At 33.0% G+C, this 20,541-nt stretch overlaps 1 protein-coding gene across 2 annotated transcripts in view; it reads right to left on the reverse strand.

The window, feature by feature from the left end:
* Positions 1 to 4,541: 4,541 nt before the first annotated feature.
* The window catches only part of Brd10 (bromodomain containing 10), an 83,621-nt gene continuing 67,621 nt past the window's right edge, over positions 4,542 to 20,541 (reverse strand). For both annotated transcript variants that reach the window (XM_071600621.1, XM_027943092.3), the window contains 3 exons: positions 14,197 to 14,312; positions 10,554 to 10,741; positions 4,542 to 9,458 (listed from right to left, as the gene is read on the reverse strand). In XM_071600621.1, coding sequence (XP_071456722.1) covers positions 5,830 to 9,458; positions 10,554 to 10,741; positions 14,197 to 14,312 — 3,933 coding nt within the window. In that variant the 3' untranslated portion in view covers positions 4,542 to 5,829. The remainder of the gene's footprint in view (positions 9,459 to 10,553; positions 10,742 to 14,196; positions 14,313 to 20,541) is intronic.

The following is a 20,541-nucleotide window of genomic DNA, read 5'->3' on the forward strand; positions in this document are numbered from 1 at the left end:
GCATTCTGACTGGGATGAGGCACTATCTCACTGTGATTTTGATTTGCATTTCTCTATTGACTAATGATATTGAGCAATTTTCATTTTATCTGTTTGCCATTTGTATTTTGCCTTTTTTGAAATGTCTATTCAGATTTTTAACCCATTTTTAAAAACTGGCTTATTTGTTATTCAATTCCTTATATAGTATGGATATTAAACTCTGGTATTCTATAGCACAGTAAGGTGAATTAACAATAATGTATTATCTATCTCAAGATAGAAGAATTTTTGAATGTACTCATTATAAGGCAATAATAAAACTTTAATGTGATGATATGTTGATCACTACTCAGTATATTCATGAATCACAATATCACATTGTACCTCATAAATGTACACAAATGTCATCTTGCAATGAGGAAAAAAAAACTCAAGAAAGTTGGTTGGTTGGCAGCTTAACTGATTGAGACAAATCATAAGAAAAGCAAATGATCACAAGAGAAAATTGACCAAAACAAACTTTAAATTCAGGTTTCATGAAGTGGTTCCTGCTGTTCCATATGAAGCATTAGAGAATTCCTTAGATCATCAGTTCTCCAAGGAAGGTGTAGAGTTAAGCTGTGAGGGCTCAGGTGCCTGAGTCACTGCAGGTTTGATATTTACAACCAACTTCCAATATCCACTGGAGGACACTTCTTTTCTTTAAATATAATGTAATCTCTTTTTGGTTTAACTGTTTATTTTTCTTAATTGCTACTAAACTTAAAGTCTGATAAAATTATAATTCCTAAAATGGCTCTTCACCTTTAGTACTGGGGATTGGAACTAAGGGTGCTCTGCCATTAAGCTACATTCTCAGCCCTTTTTATTTTTAGGAGAGGGTCTAGTTAATTTGCTGAGGCTGGCTTTGAAATTGTTATCCTCATTTCAGCCTCCTGAGGTGCTGGTATTACAGACATGTGCCACTACATCCAGCTTCTGTATGGTTTTAATAATACTTTTTATGGCTATTAGATCATTTCATTAGACCCTCAGAATTAGATGCATATAAATATTATATTTAAAATTAAATTGCCTATTATTTACACTACAACTGTTTTTATGATCAGGGAGAGACAGGTAAATAAAAAATAAAGACCATTTATTTATATGAGCTATAAACTGTTAAATAACTGTTATAGCACTGTAAAGTCAACTTACCATTTATCTCAGTAAATTTGTTTAAAAAACAGTAACCTCATCCAAAACAAACAAATATCAACTGAATCTATTCATATTTTTATAAGTTTAGTGATATTTATACATTTAGGGGAGGTAACACTTTGCTCATGACTTTTTTTTGTTGTTGTTGTCTAAATGTTTCTAAATTTTATACAGTCAAAAGTTTTCCTTTAAAAAGTCCCTTTCTCTGGGGCTGAGGTCATGGCTCAGTGGCACAGCACTTGCCTAGCCTGTGTGAGGCCCTGGGTTCGATTCTTAGCACCACATATAAATAAAGGTCCATCAACAACTAATAAAATATTTTTTAAAATCCCTTTCTCTATTCTCATTCTTAAGTTTTATTTTTTTCTTCATCTCTCTGTTGCCACCTCTACTACCATATATCAAATCTTCACACCTGATATCCTAATTGGGTTCCCTGTCCCCATCAGATGAATGACAGAATAACCATTTATTATTTACTAGGCACTGAACCAAATATTTTACATAAATTATTTCATTATGACCAGGGAGAGACATATCAATCAGTTAAGACCATCAATTCTCATAGCGATACTGCAAGGTAACTTTATTCTATCTTGTATGTGAATGCTACTGCCTTTTCTTCAGAAACTTTGGTAGCTTTCCTAATTAATTTTGATTTTTTTAAAAAATAAATTTATTACAGTAATATATTAAAACATTAAATAATAATACCCATAGTAGCTACTGCAGTTTTGAAGTAATGCTAAGCATAATTATTAAATATATATGCAAAAATTGTAATTAGAAATAAAAGATTTTTTTCGTATATATGCAGTTTCTTAAAAAAACAGCTTTATTGCAGTATAATTGACATGCAATAAATATTAAAATGTTCATATTAATTTTGGATATTTTTTACTCCTGTATCATCCAATCTATTTTACAATCATTCCCCTTTGGTCCTCTTAATCTATAGTATTCCATTCAAACTCAATTACTTGTGCTCCTTGAGCTTTTCTGAGACTGTCTTTGCAGATTCAGTTCTGCACAAACTTTCAGTCCCATCACAAATGACAACTCACTGTTGAACTCTTGTAGTTCATTCCTCTGATATTTACTTTTAACTTGTTTTATTCTTTTTTCTATTGGGTACAGGAATGGGATCTTACTCATTATCTTCTACATTATATAGTTCTCAGTAAATGTGTAGAGTGACTTTTTACAATTTTGGAAAATACTTTCATGTTAATTACTTTTAAATTATGTTTTACATACATTAAAAATATGCCCTGTTGAGTTTCTAGCACTTCTTCATATGAACTTTTAAAACTATGCCATGCCCTTGAGCATCTCTAAGCACCATATCATATATAATAAATGCCTAATGAATAAATGAGGAAGAATAAATGGATAATTAAAAGCTCTATGGCCACAATGAGGTTTCAGACTCAGATGATGGCAAAATGGCTTCTGGAATGACTTCAGGTAAATTGTTTATCATCTTTAAGTTATAATAGTATAAGTTTTTTGGATAGTTAAAATCCCCATCAAAATTTCTTAGGTTACTTTCAGAACTTGCCACCTTCTCAAGCTTTTAATATTAAACTTTTCCAAATTCAGTCTTTTATTAAGTTAAATGTTCTACTGAACAAGTAAACATTTTCATTGACCTTTTGTGTAAATATTATAGCCATCATTACTTTAATCATAAAACTACTGATGTCACTTACTACATACAAGAGGCTTGGAATTAAAACAGGGATCTAAAAAGTCACTTAGAAATATAGGAAATTAGAGGAAAGGGAAGAGCTAACACATCAGAAGTTGGCATGTTTTAACTTAGTATTTAAAATGATACTGATGGAAGACATTGCCACATTATGCCACATTGGCATAATTCTACTGTAGTAGACACATTAGTGTAGAGACATAAAGCCTTTAGTACTATGACCCTTTTAGGTAGCACTGTGGTAACTTTTCTTTCATTATACATTATTATATGTATTTCATTATACATATTTCTTTATAGATGACTTTTAATGAATACTTAATGATAACATTGAGCACAAAGAACTGGGGAATTAGGCTTTGTACTCATTAACTAAGACTCCAGATAATTACATGAGCTACGAAGCTGAAGGCAAAGGCAAGAAATTTAGATTTTTCAATCTGTACATCCATTAATTTAAATTTCTAGTGAAAAACAGGGACTATTAGTTTTAAAAAGTAAACTATACCTTAAATTAATACAAGAAGCTATCTAGATTTCTCACTCATTCAACAAAAATATATACTGAATACCATGTGCCAGCTGCTGGGGTGATAAAGATGATTGATGAGGTTGTAAAAACAAAGATATTAAATGATTGCAAGCAAATAATTATATTACACTGGTAAAGAAGTGCTATGTCCTCCTCACAACAGACTACAATAGCATGAGTGTGGCAAGGAAAGTTGCAACGTGTAGTGAGTACCTGTAGTGAAACATTAAGTTCAAGAGGACAGTGGGGAAGACTTTGATGTGTTTCAAAATTTCTAGAAATTAAAAACCAGAGTGTTGTAAACAAGTGGGGAGAATAGATTAAAATGAAGGGGAGGCAGGCAGGAACAGATTGAAGAATTTTTAAAGCCCTAAGTAGAGGTTTCACTCTTAATGGTTCACCAGCTCACACAGAGCTTTGAAGGCTGCCTTAGGATTTTGAATTTAGGAATTTAGTTACAACAGATTTAGTGATAACTTAGGTTAGGCCCTTCACTGGGATTAAAGTTAGGCCATGAGCAATTCAGCAAATTAATTTCTGAAAGTGGTTTAGAGAATGCTTTTGAGACCAAAGGTGAACAGCTCTAGATTACTTTGTTTTAAAGGCCAAGTATACATTTACAACTGAGCACCACCTATGTGCTACACAATGCACTTTAACCATCACCCACCCCTGAAATCCAAGGGTCTTTTAAATAATCAGAGACTAGAGTAGAGCACAGACTTGATTGGCAAATGTAGGGTGGTCTTAGAGCACAAATATACATTTTTGAGACCTTGGAGCAAATTTTCAGGAATATTCCCACTGCCTTCTCCACTTTGATAACATCATTTTGATGTAGTTTCAAAAGAAGTCTTTAAGTCTACTCTTCCTAACATTTTCAACTTCAAATTATAATTCCACGTGATGAGGCTTAACAATATAAATAAAATGTACATATAATCGGTATCTCAAATAAGATAATAAATATAAAAGCTACCTTTTATTTAAAATGAGGCAGATTTAGAAATGCTACAAAGCCAAGCCCTGAGAATCAGCTGAGCCCCCCCAAATTTGCTTTACAATAGAATATAATGTCTCTGTAGTTGGAATAAAAACAAATGGAAAGAGCACTGGTGTCCATATTCACTTTTTATTCTAAACTAAAAAAAATTCATTTTCTTATATATCATTTTGGAAAATCAGTCACTATGAACCAATACCTCAATTTGAAATTAAACATCTGGGGTAAGCAAGGTGAAGGGTACATGAAACCTCCCTGTACTATCTTTATAATTTCCCATGAACCTAAAATAATTTTAAAAGTTTTAAGAAATATATTTGGGGTATATAAATAGACCAAGTATACTGAAAAATAATTCACTTATTTTGGCCCATGTGGAAATTTGGTGGTGGATTTCTAAAAGAAATCTAAACCTGTGAAGTCTAGAATTAAAAAAAAAAAAATTTAACAGAGGTAATGTAGAACTGTGGGAAAAGGATTTATAGCATAGGGGTTCAAGTAATGGTTCTGCTATAGATTAGCTGGGGAACCTTGGTTGTATCACTTAATTCCTCAAGAATATTTTGAAAATAACAAAAGAGATACATGCAAATAAACTTTGAAAACTGTAAGGCCTTGTGCAAACACTAGTTATTAGTAATAGAAATTTCCCAGCCTTCCTTTTTATTAAGGACTATTTTCATTTGTATCATGTATTCTTTTAATGGAACAAGAACACACTTTAAAAATAGTATTCAAACAAAGAAATACAGCAACTTAGTTTATTACATGCAGATTCTTCTGCATTGTTGCTAACAGTTCACTGGTCCAAAATTACTAAAATACTTAAAAAACTATACATTATGTAAACAAAACATAAATAAGACAGCATAGTTCTTTGTACATATATTTAGTACAGGTTGTTAGGGATTTAGGAATATGTACAATTTTACATCATTGACTGCATTTTCACAATGCATAAATATATATATATATTTCTTTTTACAGAAACAAAAATAAGATTTCACTAATGACACAGAATGCTATAGCATAGACACGCTGCAATAGTCCAAATTCAAGAAACATATCAGAGTTAACTGTGCAAAAGGCTAGCTTACTCTAAACTAGTCAAACTTGACTTTGTTCAATTTATGTGATACAGACCATGTATTTTAAACAAACCTTTGAAAACATCCTCATACCAATGAGTGAAATGGAACACACTTTTCCCTCCCCAAGAACGTCTCGCTGCAAGCTAATGAAAAGGTACATTAAACACACACACACACACACACACACACACACATACACACACCCCTATGTATAGTATGTTTTCAACAGTATAATAAACAGTTAAAAATTTTTATGGGAGTTAAAACAATGCCCCATTATTTAAAAACTGGCTCGTTTAGTCTAAACTCAAGATGCAGCTGTGTCAGGCTTCTCTAAACCAGATGACTGGAAAGCAGGGAAGACAGAGGCTGGATTTCGACTGGCAGATACAACAATTTGAGAGAGAGATGGAGAGAGTGAAGAAACCTTAGATGCTGGAGTATTTATGGTATTCAAAATGGCTCCTTCTGGGCTAACCAACAATTTTTTTACAGATGTGTCCAAATGAAATACCGAAGTGCTATTTGGCAGTGGAGGATTACTGGAAGAAATGGCAGAAACCACAGATGTTGTAGACAAATGTGAAGCTGGCGGAGGCTTAATTACTGAAGTCAATGACACTGTTGGTGCAGGAAGTGGAACAGAAATTTTAGCAGCTGTGTTTACAAATTGTGATGTTGTATGTATTGTGGGTAGAGAACTTACATTCCCCAGAGAATTTACAATCTTTGTAGAGCTTCTTAGAGAATGTTTTACAGGTTGCCCACTTAAAGAACTGTTTGATGCTAGTGTGATCTTCTGAACAGCATTATCTATGGGTGTAGGCTGGATGCCTTGGCCACTATTAAGAACTAAGGGATGACCATATTTTGGGTTAGTAGATATAAGGAGAACATGGCTGCCAGCTCCAAGACCTTGTGGTGGGACAATAAATCGGGCTCCGTTAATCATGATCTGAGTGCCAGGTGCCAAAGGTGTACTGGTGTTGATGACTATTTTTTGCTGAATGCAAGGTTCATTAACTGGACCCCCTACTGAACTAGTTACATTTGATGTTGCTGTAGCAGTGTGAATGGCAGAGCCACCTGGAACAGAACTGTAACTGGGGGTTGATTTTACTAAAGCAGGGGACATTTGCTGGTTTGGAAGAGAAGCAAAATTGGAAATACTAATTATTTTACCTGGACTTGGTAAAACAGATGACAACTCAGCTTGAGGTTTATTTGTGTTTACATTTGTTGGCACTGTAGTTGAAGTCCCTGGCGAATGAAACTGAAGAGAAGTTCGAGATTGTCTTTTAGAAAGAGATACGGAACGTGTGGATCCTGGTACTGTTGCTGAATGTGTAACTGTATTGATTATTTTGGGGGATGCAGTCACAGGAGTAGGCAAGGCAACAGTAACAGGGATTTGCAAAGCTGATGTCAAACATTTAGGAGACACTGTTGGTTGTGTAGTTGAAATCAGAACAGAAGATGCAAGATGTCCTGTTTTCACAGTTGATATAGCCACAGTGTTTCCAAGATTCGATGTGCCAAGTCTATTTGACAAGATAGGCATACTTCTTGAGGAGGTTTCATTTCCACTAACTAAAACAGGAGGCCGTGTCCCAACTGAACCAGAGGATGAAGTCACTGAAAGGGAACCCAAAGATACATTTGCTCCTGTTACTGAAAACACATTTATTGTTTTCGCTGCAGAAACCACTGATTCATTAACAGGAGTAATAGTTTGACTCACAAAATTTGAGCTTACTGGAATTGAATTACCACTTGATGACAATGGCAAAACATAGCCCTTGCTACTTTTGTCTTCTCCTTTTGGGGTTACATTTTGCAATATATTAATTGATGGTATAGTTGGCATGGTGCCTGAAGGATTTACAATTGCTTGACCTATGTTTAGTCCAATTTTCACATCTTTTATCTGAGATACAGTTGGTGAAGAATTTATTTTTATTGGTGCTCCCACTGTAGATGGAATTAGTACTATTTGGGGTTGCTCTGGAGTCTTAACATATGTCTTATTCAAGGTGGGAGGTAGAGTTTGTTTTAATGATTCTGCAACAATAGCTGGGGTTGAAGTGCCACTAGGAACCGGAGCATTAATAAAAACTAATTTTTGGGTAGAAACACCTGTAGATGTCTGTTCAGGTGTTACATTAATTGCAGTTCCACTGCCAGAAGGAAGAATAGATGGGGCTGATACTAGCATAAGTTTCTGAACTGGAGTTGCACTGATGACGTCTCCATTTGTTGCTGTTGTTGCTTCTGATCTTGTAACAGGGTAACTTTTTGTGATACAATCTACTTGTTGCTGTTTAGTTGGAGTATGAATAACATTTGTATTGGTTTGTCCAAAGTTTCCTGCTGATATGCTAATTACATTTACTGAACTATTTGTTGTTGATGGTAGTACAGTGCTGGAACAAAGAGAGGACTTCAAGGGGGAAGGGGGCATGTGTGAAGTTTTCTCTCTCATGTGGCCCATATTACCACTGCTGGAGGGTTGGCCTACGGTAAGTTTGAGATTTTTACCTATGGATGAATTAAAGCCACATGGAATGGAAACAGAAGTTGGTGTTTGGCTGAAAGGTGGGAGACTAGATGTAGTAGTCATTCCAGCTACTTGTGAAAAAGCAGAGGAGGATGAAGTTATTGATTTTGGTACCAGAAATGCCTGAAATTGAGGAGCAAAAGTGAAAACTGAACTTGAAGATAAACTGTTGGGTGAATTTTGATCTGGATTGGTCTGTACTTTTACAACTCCAGTGTTCCCGCCTCGTGTCCTAACAAGAATTGACTGTGAATCTCTTATACATACAGTTTTCAGTTCTTGCTTTGCTTCAGAAGAATCAGCAGTTTGTTGTGCAAAAGAGTTGAGGGAATTACCAGGATCTGTAGATCCACTTAGTGTTGTTGCTGATAACAGAGACTGAACTGTTACTGTTGAGGAAATGGTGGGTGAAGCAACAGGCTGAGGGAATGTGGCTGTTAAAACTGCATTCTTTACTTTTCCTGCCTCACTCTGGCTAGTATTAACTGGTGGTATTAGTAAATTGCTCACAGAGGTTACAGGTGACAAAGGCTGTGGTCTAGCACTACTCACATTTGGTAAAGGTGTAATCGTCTTATTGAAAATAGGTAGTTGGGCAGAAACAGTTGCTGTTGAGTTGACAAGAACTGATGATAAAGAAGAGTTTATACTTGCTGTCTGCGGTAAAGATGAACAACGTTGTTCTGTACCTTTTTGTTGAAGTGATGGTTTATCTTTTGTAACTGCTTTTCCTTCTTTGTGCTGAATCACAAAATTCTTAGGCAAAATAAGAACTTGCTGCATAAGTTTTTCTCCTGTTTTAGGATCTACCATAGGTTGCACCTGAATCTTCACAGAGCTATTGTGAACATCTATTGGCAACCACTGAGTACAGGGCACTTTGTATACCATCTGTAAAGGACTTTTTGTACTGTTGAGGCAGGTCAATGCTGGCTTTACGGGGCTTGCTTCTGGAGGAGATATAACTGGCTTTTCCACAGCAGGAGCACTTTTAACTGTGGAAGGGGGCAGTTGATTTGTTAAGGTCACTTTGTTCCCAATATTCTTTGCAAGCAAGGCCTGAATAGGTTTGGTCCCTTTCTGGAGAGTAGACAATGGTACTGAATCCACCGAGGCAAATGACTCTGTATGTTTTGATTCACTCAAACAGTCAATCTGCATATCACCTTCTAAATTCTCAGCAATTGTTTCATTTGTGCTTAACTTTGCTTTCTTCCTTGGGGAAAGCTCTTTTGTGCTATCATCCAGATAACTAGTTTGTTTGGACTGTCGTTTAAGTGTTTTAGGCAGTGTCTTCAGTACTTCTTTAGAAGGCAATTCCTTTTTCAACACCTTGCTTCTAGCCATAGGAAAATCTACTTCTGACAATTTCATATCATCTGAAAAATTATAAAAACATGCGCTTTGTTTATAGAAAGTAGCAACTAAATAGCAATAACACCAATAATAAAAATGAAAGTCAATCTTTGAGTTGGAAATGTATTAAGAAATCTAGTATAGGGTAGTTCTAAAGCTTCAGCAACACTGGAGATAAAAGGCAAGGGGACCTCTATAATGGTAATACTGATATCATAACTATGTTCAAGAGCAACCTGTTACCAAGAAAATTATTTTTGATATAATTCTTTAATTCTGCTGCAAATATAAGTACAAAAGGAAAAATTTCACTTTTTAAAGAGATATTAGAGCCAACAATTAGAGCTCAGAGTTTAATTTGAAAAGGAATCTAGTCTACTAGTTCTTTCTCTAGACACAGAAACCTTGATACCAAAGATAGTTTTTTATTCTATTCTTTTTTAGAGAGTCTAAAGAATAAAAATATCTATCATTTTCTTAATGTATATTCTTATAGTAAAACATTTATATGGCCAAATTGGGTTGATAGGAATTTATTCTTACAATTCACCAAGACATGGAAAATAATAGGTTAATACATTTCTAGCCACAAACTTTCATATTAATCTCTTATAGAATTAAAGAAAGTCACTAAATTAGATTTAGAGTTGAAGTGAAACACATCTAATCTGACCCAGCCACCTATTATTATTAGAATAATGTGTTTACTCTGGTCTTATTAGGCCATCAACCTTGGTCATTCATTAAAAAAAAAAATCTTCATAATACTAGGGACTTGCTAAATTCCATTTAAAGAAAACTTCAGAAACAGAGTTTCAAAAATAGTAATAATAAAGAAGAGAATGAAACAATTTCAAAGGGATTGCAGGTTAAGAATGTATAGTCTGTAATGAGCAATGACATGCCTACATATGGAATCAGGGAATGGCTTCAGAAACTCCTAAAAATATAATAATTACTCCCAAAAAGTTTCTTGTAAGGACCTGGACAGTACTTCTTCAAAACATTCCAGATTTCCCCCAAACAATATACAATAGCCAGATTATCTTTTCCTTTCAAAAAAAATAGAAACTTCTCATGTGCACTTAATATTGGTTTTAAAAAGTTTTAATGCGTACCTGAAATAAAGTTATCTTTTTCCAGGATATCTAGAGGCTCTGTTGAGTCTATAGGCTTACTGATTTCTACTTTAGGAGATTCTTTACCAGGATCTCCTTCACATTCTTCAGTAGTCCACAGTTCTCTAGTAAATTTATCATGATCAGGTTGTCTTCTGAAATCATCATAGTCTTTCTTTAGGCGGCTCCTTAAATAAAATACCCAAAATAATAAATATATATATATATATTTAACTCTTAGGAGCTAAACTAACTTTTTAATTTTTAATGCAATGTAGTTATACATAAAAGTGGGGCTCATTTTAACATATTTATAAATACATATAGCATAGTTTTATCCATTTCAACCCTCAGTAAAATCCCTTCCCTCTTACCTCCCAGACTCCTCCTCTACTACTGGTCTTCATTCTATTGATTTATTGGTACATTATAGTTATATATAAAAATGGAAAGCATTGTGATATGTTCATACATGCACATAACATAATTTAGTCACATTTATTCCCTGCTGCTTCCCATTTGCCTCCACTCCTCCCTTACCCTTGGTTTCCTACTTCTGTTCTACTGCTCTCCTATTTTCGTGAGATACCCTTTTTTAATTCTTTTTCTTTTTCTCTAGCTTAGACATATGAGAGATAACATTAAAAAAAATAGAATGCTTCATAAATTTGCCTGCCATACTGCAGGGGCTATGCTAATCTACTTTAGGAGATTCTTTACAAACTTTCATATTAATCTCTTACAGAATTAAAGAAAGTCACTAAACTAGATTTAGAGTTGAAGTGAAACACATCTAATCTGACCCAGCCACCTATCCTTATTAGAATAATGTGTTTACTCTGGTCTCATTAGGCCATCAACCTTGGTCATTCATTTAAAAAATAAAATCTTCATAATACTAGGAACTTGCCAAATTCCATTTAAAGAAAACTTCAGAAACAGAATCTGCTCTGTATTATTCCAATTTTAGTATATGTGGTGTTGAAGGGAACCTGCTAAACTAACTTTTAACATTTTAAATTATATATTGAAATATTTTCAATTGTCACTAAAAATTATGCTTTATGTTAAGTGTATCTAAGATGTTTAGTTCAGTCTTGCTAACAATTAACTGCTGAAGAAGATGAAACCTGGGGTATAAGAATAAGAAATTTAAAAGGTAACGTGCAAATTTCTGAATAAAGTTTTAATATACCACCTTATTTGTCTTTCTAAAGGCTGTTTTCAGGCTTATTAAATAAGAGAAAGCTATTTTTTTTTCCTAGATGAATTGAAAAATGGTTTTGAGACAGTCTTAAAATTACTAATTATACTATAGTTTAAGATTCTTTTAAAGAAGTTAAAAAATTCCAAGCAACAATATTGATTATTGTGACTATCATACAGATTGTAATAAGTAAATCTATCATTTAATCCTGAAAATAATAGGTGTTTTGTGTCTTACTAGAATTAGTCCTTCATTAAGCTTAGGGCAGTAAAACTGAAAAACAATCTAACTTTCAATGAAATCTTAGCTTTGTTTCTGAGAAACTATGGAGAGATGGAAACATTTCCAAATGATTACATGGTATTTTAGAGATCCTTCTTTTGCTTTCAGCCAATTTTCTGCTGTACCCTCAATTTCTATGTTTAAAAAAATAATAATAAATCTGAGCCAAGTGCAGTAGCATATGCCTGTAATCCCAGCTACTTGGGATTCTAAGGCAGGAAGATCACAAAGGCCAGTTTAGGCAACTTAGCAAGACTCTGTCACAAAATAAAAATGAAAACAGTTGGAAGATGGAGCTCACTGGGAGACTACTGGGTTTCACTACCTGTACTATGGGGTGGCGGGGGTGAGGGGGTGGGGATCCGAACATACATTCTCCAACTTATTTTTGTGACAAATTTTTATTTGTGCATGTTAGAATTTAAGTACTACCTTTATCACTTACTAATTCTAATAATGGGAAAATTCCTTAATCTAAGGCATCACTTTATTTAAAAATAGTACTTACCCTCATAGTATATGTGGCACATAAATATTCAGCAAGTGTTAGTTAAATTGATTTTGGTTTTGATTTATTGCTTAAGGATGGGGCTGTGAGATACCAGTATGGGTTACCAAAATATAACGATAAAATCAATTTCCCTTTCAATACAAATGATTGGAATGGTGAAGTATCTATGTGGGGGTAGTATGAAGCTCCTTTCCCTTCTTTTTTCCAGTCTCAGCTAATGACAATTCCTTATTTCATGGAAAATGAAAGCAATTGAAAAACAAATTTCACTTGCTCATACCTTATCTGCAACTTACCTTAATTTATACTCATATATTCTGTCTCCCTATCTAAGTGAACACGTCCAATTATATGCTAACATATCCTTTCTTCTCTATTCAAGGATCACTCTATTAAATGTACCTTCCTTGAGTCCATTTTTGTCTTAGATCATTTCTACCAATAACAAAACATATTCTTTCTCCATTAATAAAGACTTAACAAAAAAATAAAAACAGTGCTCTCTTAATCCAAACTTGTCCTTCCAGGTACTTCCCTATTTCTCTATTCCACTTCACAGCAAAATACCATGAATAAAAAGACTCTTTAATTCCTCTCCACTTATTCTCTTGAATAGATTTAAGATTTCTGTCCACTTCTCAATAATTAATTCTTTTTTATTTTTGTGGTGTTAAGAGATTGAACTGCTCAGGGCTTTGCATGCTAGGAAAGTACTCTACCACTGAGCCATATCCTCAGTCCTTTAATAATGAATTCTTATTCTTTATCTTCCACAACACATCATGAGTAGTCCTTTTTTTAAAATATTTTTTTAGTTGTCGATGGACCTTTTAATTAATTAATTTATTTATATGTGGTGCTGAGGATCAAACCTACTGCTTCACACATGAGAAGCAAGTGTTCTGCCACTGAGCTACATCCCCAGACCCAAGAGCAGTCCTTTTTGAAACATTTTCTTTACTTGGTTTCTAGGACACCTTTCCTCCTTGGTTATCCTCCCATCTTGCTAAGTACTACTTCAAAGTCTCTTCCGAGAGATTCCTACTCATATATCTAACCTCTAAATGTTGGAATGTCCAGTGTTTAGGTGACTTCTATCAGTTTCTAAGCTTTAAATATAATCAGTATGTGGATAACTCCAAATTCACATCACCAGTCTGGCTGACTCTCTTGAACTCAGGCTCATACATCAGATGTTTAGAAAGTATATCAAACTTAATACGTTGATATCCAAACTACTCAACCCCCATTACTCCCAAATCTGCTATTTTGTCATTCTTCTCTATCTTAGTTAATGGCAAATCTATAATGCCAATTGTTTAGAGCAAAAATGTTGGGCACACTGATTTTATTTTTCACCTTCTTTTATACCCCATATCCAATCTTTCAGCAAATTCTACCAATCCTACTTTTGAAATATGTAGAATCCAACCACTCCTTGGTATCTGCACTGCTACTATCCTGGTTTAAGCCACTATCATTTTTCTCCTGGATAGGAAGTGCCTTGTACACAGTAGGCACTCAAAATTATCTGCTGAATTACATATGAATGGAAAACTACTAAATGATTCTAGGACATCTTCCCAGAAATCATAAATTAAGAGCTCTAAAATAAGTAAAATAGATTATAAAGCTTTAATTACCTGTTTCTTTGAAAAGCCTTCATTAACTTTGGTTCCCATGGCAGCAATTCATTTAAAAGACGTATCAATGTGCTATGTAATTCTTTTACAGCTTGTCTCCGTTGATACCATTTGCCCTAAAAACACAAAAATTTAAAGTAAATTCCTTAGATTTAATCTAAAAGTCAATGTCAAGCTCTATCTTTTGAATAAAAAAACCAAAATGCCAAAAACCTATCAAAAATTATTTTTTTCTCAAACTGCAGAAAAGGGGAAATATCCTGTAATGAATATTATTTAATATATTTAATGATTTTAATTTCTATGTGAACTCTGAAACCTGTGTCATCTAACCAGGATATAAAAATTTAAAAAAAAATTAGTTCTGTCAGCTATAAATGTTTTAATAAATCATTTACTAAACCCAGGTAAAGAGCCCTGGGTTTAATCCCAGTGCTACAAAACAAAACAAAAATTGTAAAGATGTAAAATATATATAAATTAATTATATAAGTAAAAGATATAATTCATCTATAAAGTTTTTGTAATTTTCCGAAAGAATAAGGAAAAAAATGAGAAAAACTAGGTTGGTTATTATATTTAAAAGTAGTCTTCTTCATAAACTTCTTAGGAAAATTTACAATTACTTTAAGAGACTAGTACAAAAAGCAAATACAACAGTTAACTGTTTTCAATATCACAATGCTACACTAAGAATTAATAATTATTGATATCCCACCATTTGCAAAACATTATCCTAGGTATTTTACGAATCCATCTACAAAGAGAGCGTGGGGTGGGGCGCATAAAGGGTGGGGGGAGAAAGACTCTAGCATTTATGAAAACCCTTTTGAAGTGGTATATGTATTGTTATATTCACTTTACAAGTGATGAAAGTAAGGCTCAGAGAGATCAAATGACTTGTTTAGGGTCCTATGACTTGAACCTGTATCTGCCTGATTCTTAAGTCCAAGCTCTCAGAACTATATTCCTACCTAAATAAATTCAATCTGATGTAGGTTATAAAAATATCTGGTGAAGATATACCTCACCAGTATATGAAAAACGAATTGAATGCCATATAAAAAAATTTACAGCAATTTAGTCAACCTCTGCTTCTCTATAATGTTAGTGCAGAGCTATCATCATCATCATCATCATCATCATCTACCATTATATAACCATGTAGTATTTTTTCTGTAATAGCTTTAAAGATAATTCACATACCATACACTTCACATTTTATTTCTAGCAAAAGACAATTACATAACCTATGGATCACATATGGATAAGATGTATAAAATTAGACTTCATCCTATAAGGAACTATTACAGCAAGTCATTTGGTACATATGTAGAACAGTAAGAAAAATTACCAGTATCTAGAGCAAAATGTATATTCTAAATGTGTGCATGGATTTCAGTTTTACATATATAAAACCTTCAATACTCCAGTCACAGAAAATTTCATCATATATAAGCCCAAATGTTTAATAGCACGGTTTCTCCCCCAAAATTTATACACATAAACAGCCATTATTTCTCTGTTTTTGGTACTGGGGACTGAACCCAGGGGCACTTTACCACTGAGCTATATCCTCAGTCCTTTTTATTTTGAGACAGGGTCTCACTATGTAGCTTAGGGCCTTGCTAAATTGCTGAGGCTGACCTTGAATTTGCAATCCTCCCGTTTCAGCCTCCACTGAGATTACAGAGGTACACCACCACACCTAGTTTAAGCAGCTATATTTCTACCTCTGAGGTTTTTACATCTTAGAAGGGGAAATACTTATTAAAAGAATAGTAAGATATGGTATATATGTGCATGTGTGCATAATAAATATGAAACCTACTCTTATTATTTCTTGTCTTCTTATTAGCATGATAACTTATAATATTAAAAATTTTTTCAAGGAAAGTAATTTTTATTTCATATAAATATACAAAATAGATCTCTTTCTTGTTAAATGTGTTCTAAATGTACATACAGAACCCAAGTTAACAATGGGTTTTACCTTGAAAGTTTGTTTTTCTCAAAGAAATTTTATAAATTTCTAATCCATAAAAACAAAATTATTAAACTGATATACAATAAAACTGAGCAAAAAATAACCTTCATTAAGGGAAAGCATACTGCAATTGAGGAAGACAAAAAGGCAGACAGCTGACGGCCATCCTAAATTCTTCATGGAATGAAGTAGAATTTTGTTTCAATAAATAATAGGTAGATTTTTCCCTTTAATAAGGCATATACATTTTTCCACTCCTCAACTATTATTTGGCTCAAAAAATGAGCTGGTAAGAGTGAAAGCCAACTTTTATTAAGCTAAAAAGAGAAGAAAAAGAAAGGTACAAAGGTAAGGAGACTATCCTCTTTGTGGTAAAATTAATTGGGGGAAAAAAAAGAGAGAGAGACTAGGGGAGAGGGGGAAAGAAAATAGACAGGGAGCATCAAACATGCTGAATTCCTCACTGGGGGTTACAAGGAAGAAAAGAGTTGAAGAATTAACCTGAGTTGTATGGTTGCTGTCTGGATTAGCATGGTGGCAGTGGGATAGGGGATGCAGAAGACTTTAGTTAGGTCTTGGTAGATGAGGAACAGGAAGGTTAGACTCTTTGTAGCTGGACAATGTTATCTCAGGACATATGTCAGATGTTGTTGTGCCTCTGCTAAATTACAAAATTAATTTTTGCATAAAAGTTTAAAAATAAGATTTTATGTTTTGATTAATTTTCAATTAATCCAACATCTAGAAAATATGCTACTGGACCAGCAGACTATATTATATGCAACGAGGCTTAAATCCTAACCTGAGAATATAGTTCTGACTTTCACACAACTCTGTCTGACCCACTGACCTGTTTTGAAATGTCTATGGCCTAACTTCACATGTGTTTTGAAGGTTTTCTTCCCTTTCTTTATTTTATGTTATCCTCCACTCAGGGCAGTGATGGTATGGCATTCATTTATAATCCGAAAATGCATATTTATCATTCTGTATTTGGAAAATGAACCAAATTTTTTCTCCATAACACAAATTATTGAAAGTAAAGATCTATAAAATGTTTTGCCTTGAAGATACATAAAAAGAATATAATGACCTCAACAAAGGGCACCCCTGGGACTTCCATGGGGTACGTGAGTCCATATTTTTATTTTGATTTATAAAGGGTGCACAGACTTAAAAATGTTGAGAATCACTGCTCTGAGACTGATACTTGAGGTAAGGTGCTTTAACTACTGATAATAAAAGGGAAACTCACACTGCTTGTTTCATGTATCATCTTCTTTGGTCAAAACATGATGCTTACAACCCAAATGGAATTAAAATGATGACACTGTCCCTTTCTACTAAGTTGTGATCTCAGAGTTTCATAGTATACAATGGAACTAAAGTAAAGAGAAGAAAAGTTGTGAATTTTAAAAACAAATTAAGAGTTGGTAACTATCTGCCTTATCCTGGGATTAATACAAGTATCTACTTCAACAAATATTTATTGAACTTTAAAGGAGGTCATTAACTCCAAGTGACCAATGTTTTTTTAGACTGACCAACTTTATTTACATACACAGATAAGGGGAAAACCAAGAATAATCATATTTCTTCTTAGATGAATTCATTAAAAGTTAAAGGGGAACTCAGAGGGCATATATATATATATATATACATGTATATATGTATATATGTGTGTGTGTGTGTGTGTGTGTGTGTGTATATATATATATATATATATTTTTTTTTTTTTTTAAAGAAAACTGTCTAAAGTCACAAAGGGAAGTACTCATGGACAAAATAGACTTTAGACCAGAATTCTATATCTCTTAAATGCCAAAATTCACTCTCCCTCCACCACACAATATTGTTGCTCTTGAACCCCACAAAGATAATTCCTAAAGAAGAAATAGATTATTGTATAAATATCTATATTTACTTTGTAATGCAAGAATCAAAATCTCTAAAATTAATTTTATTAATTTAAAAATTACAAGAGTAATTGAAATTATAGTGACCTAAAGATTAAAAGTGAATTAAAACAAAAGGAAACAGCAAGCTCCACCTTCAAATACAGAAAGACTCTTACAAACTTTTATCTGCACTAATCATACAGAATTAAAGATAAAGATGGTAATACATTTATTGGTAAAAGTTCATTTGTGAAGCAGTGCTATAACATTCTCTAATAAAAATAATTTAATAATTTTTATACATATAATTTTAGTCCTGACTTTACAAACAGGTATATGAATATGGGGACAAATTCACTGTTTTTAGATTTTTCATGAATAAAAATATCTTCCTAATATAATACCAATGTATTATGTAAACTTGATAATTATTAAACAAACATTTATCAAAGGTCACTTTAAAGAGAAGTAGTACTTTTATCAACCTACTAAAAAGTTCAACATAAAGTATGAATTTCAAATATATATCATGGAACAAAAAGCATCCAATATATTCTAAATTTGAAGCTTACCTTTCATTGCTTTCTCATCCAATGTCCATAGCAGCTGCAGATTGCCAGCTCCCTTTCCATTAGATGCCCCAACTACTAAGCCATGCAGGTTTTATAATCCCATGGGGATTACTACAAAAAGGAGCTGATCTATGATCACAAGTAAGTCCTTTACTATATTATGCAGTTTTATAAGTTTTCAGGTAGGAGAAACTAATAAGGAGTTATAAGGAAAAAACTTACAAAACTACACAATATTGTAAAATGAAAAACTGCACCTTGATAAGTGTGAAATGAGTGTGGGGGAACTTACCTTGTAACTAAAGAACAACTCCATTCTGTTGCAGTAATCTGGGATGGGTATGACAGCACCAGCAAAATGCTGGTGAGGGTGTTGCAAAGAGAGAGAGCTGGCAATCTACTGATGCTGGGGACATTGGACACCTAAAAGGAAGAAAAAGAGGAAAATAAATAAATTCTAGATTTATTAAGTGTCTTATCAGCACAGATATATTTTGTACATTAATAAATTTAGATGCTTTGTTAAACTTAGGTGTCATCTGCTTAAAAAAAACCATCTAGCTACTTACACAAATTTTCTTGATGTTACAGTTAAACGAAACAGGTCTCAACAGTTATATGATTAAAATCATATATATATATATATATATAAATCGTATATTTATTAAAATCATATATAAATATACAAAAAATGCTTTTTTAAATTGAGAAGATATTAATGCTGTACATAATGAATAAATATAATTTTATATGTCACTTAAACAATTTATACAAAGATGACATATATGCTAAAATATGAATTGTAGTTTGCTATGTTTTTGTTCATAGATGTTGTTATGGCACAAAAATGTTGATCACGAAACAAAATAGTTTTTATTATAGGCTTGCTTCTTGTCACAGACATAAATCCTGTGGTGGAAAGGGATTAAGTATCAACATGTTATGCTTTTCAAATAAAATACAAGTAACTTTTAGAAAAGCTAAGAGGATCTCTACACAATATCTCAATTTAAAATCATTAATAACATCCAAAGGCAACTTGAAAATAATCTAGATTTGTGTACAAAAATAATACAAATAAAAGTATGTATTTTAATAAACTATCTGACATTCTTAGTTTAAATAATTCAATGAAAAGTAATATTATTTTTAATATGCATTCCCTTTTCTTTAATTGCTTACCTAGAGAAACTACTACCATATTCACATACTCCTTCATATCCACAGTTTAGGAGATAAAACACCACATTAATCTTGTTGGTATATGGTCTGTTGAAAAAATACTAGTTTTGACAGTATAGTGAAATGTTTGCATTTAACACAGAAAAAGTTAAAAAGTATTTTAATACTTCCAGAGGTATTATATATTATATACTACATATACTACAATATGCTATTATCTTGAGATACCCTCATCAATTTTTACATAAGATTAACAGGAAATCATTTGCATTTTATTCCAAAGGCATCTCAATGAATACATTGAATAGCACGTATGTTCTCATTATATTTCTTAAACTGAATAGTATGTTTAATATTTCCATTATATTTCTTAATTAGCATTGAAACAAAAAGTATGAAGGCACATAATTAGCATTATAATGATAACAATGCAAGTTTCTGTGTCTTCTGGCTTTGTACAGATAGAAAAATCTGGGTGACAGATCACATTCCCACTGAGGTAATTTACTATTTCTGGAGAAGAAAATCTAACAATATACCTTTAACACATAATATAGTTATCATTTTCATTTATAAAGAAGAAAGAAGCCTGGGCTGGAAATTAACCACAAATTCCTGTTTGATCTTTTTCAGTAAAGTGGGTAATGTAGAAAAAAGTTGAGGAATTTTATCAAATCTACACATGCTATCAACAAGGTGGGTTCTC

The sequence above is a fragment of the Marmota flaviventris genome, chromosome 13, assembly GCF_047511675.1.
Source record: "Marmota flaviventris isolate mMarFla1 chromosome 13, mMarFla1.hap1, whole genome shotgun sequence".
NCBI lineage: Eukaryota > Metazoa > Chordata > Mammalia > Rodentia > Sciuridae > Marmota > Marmota flaviventris.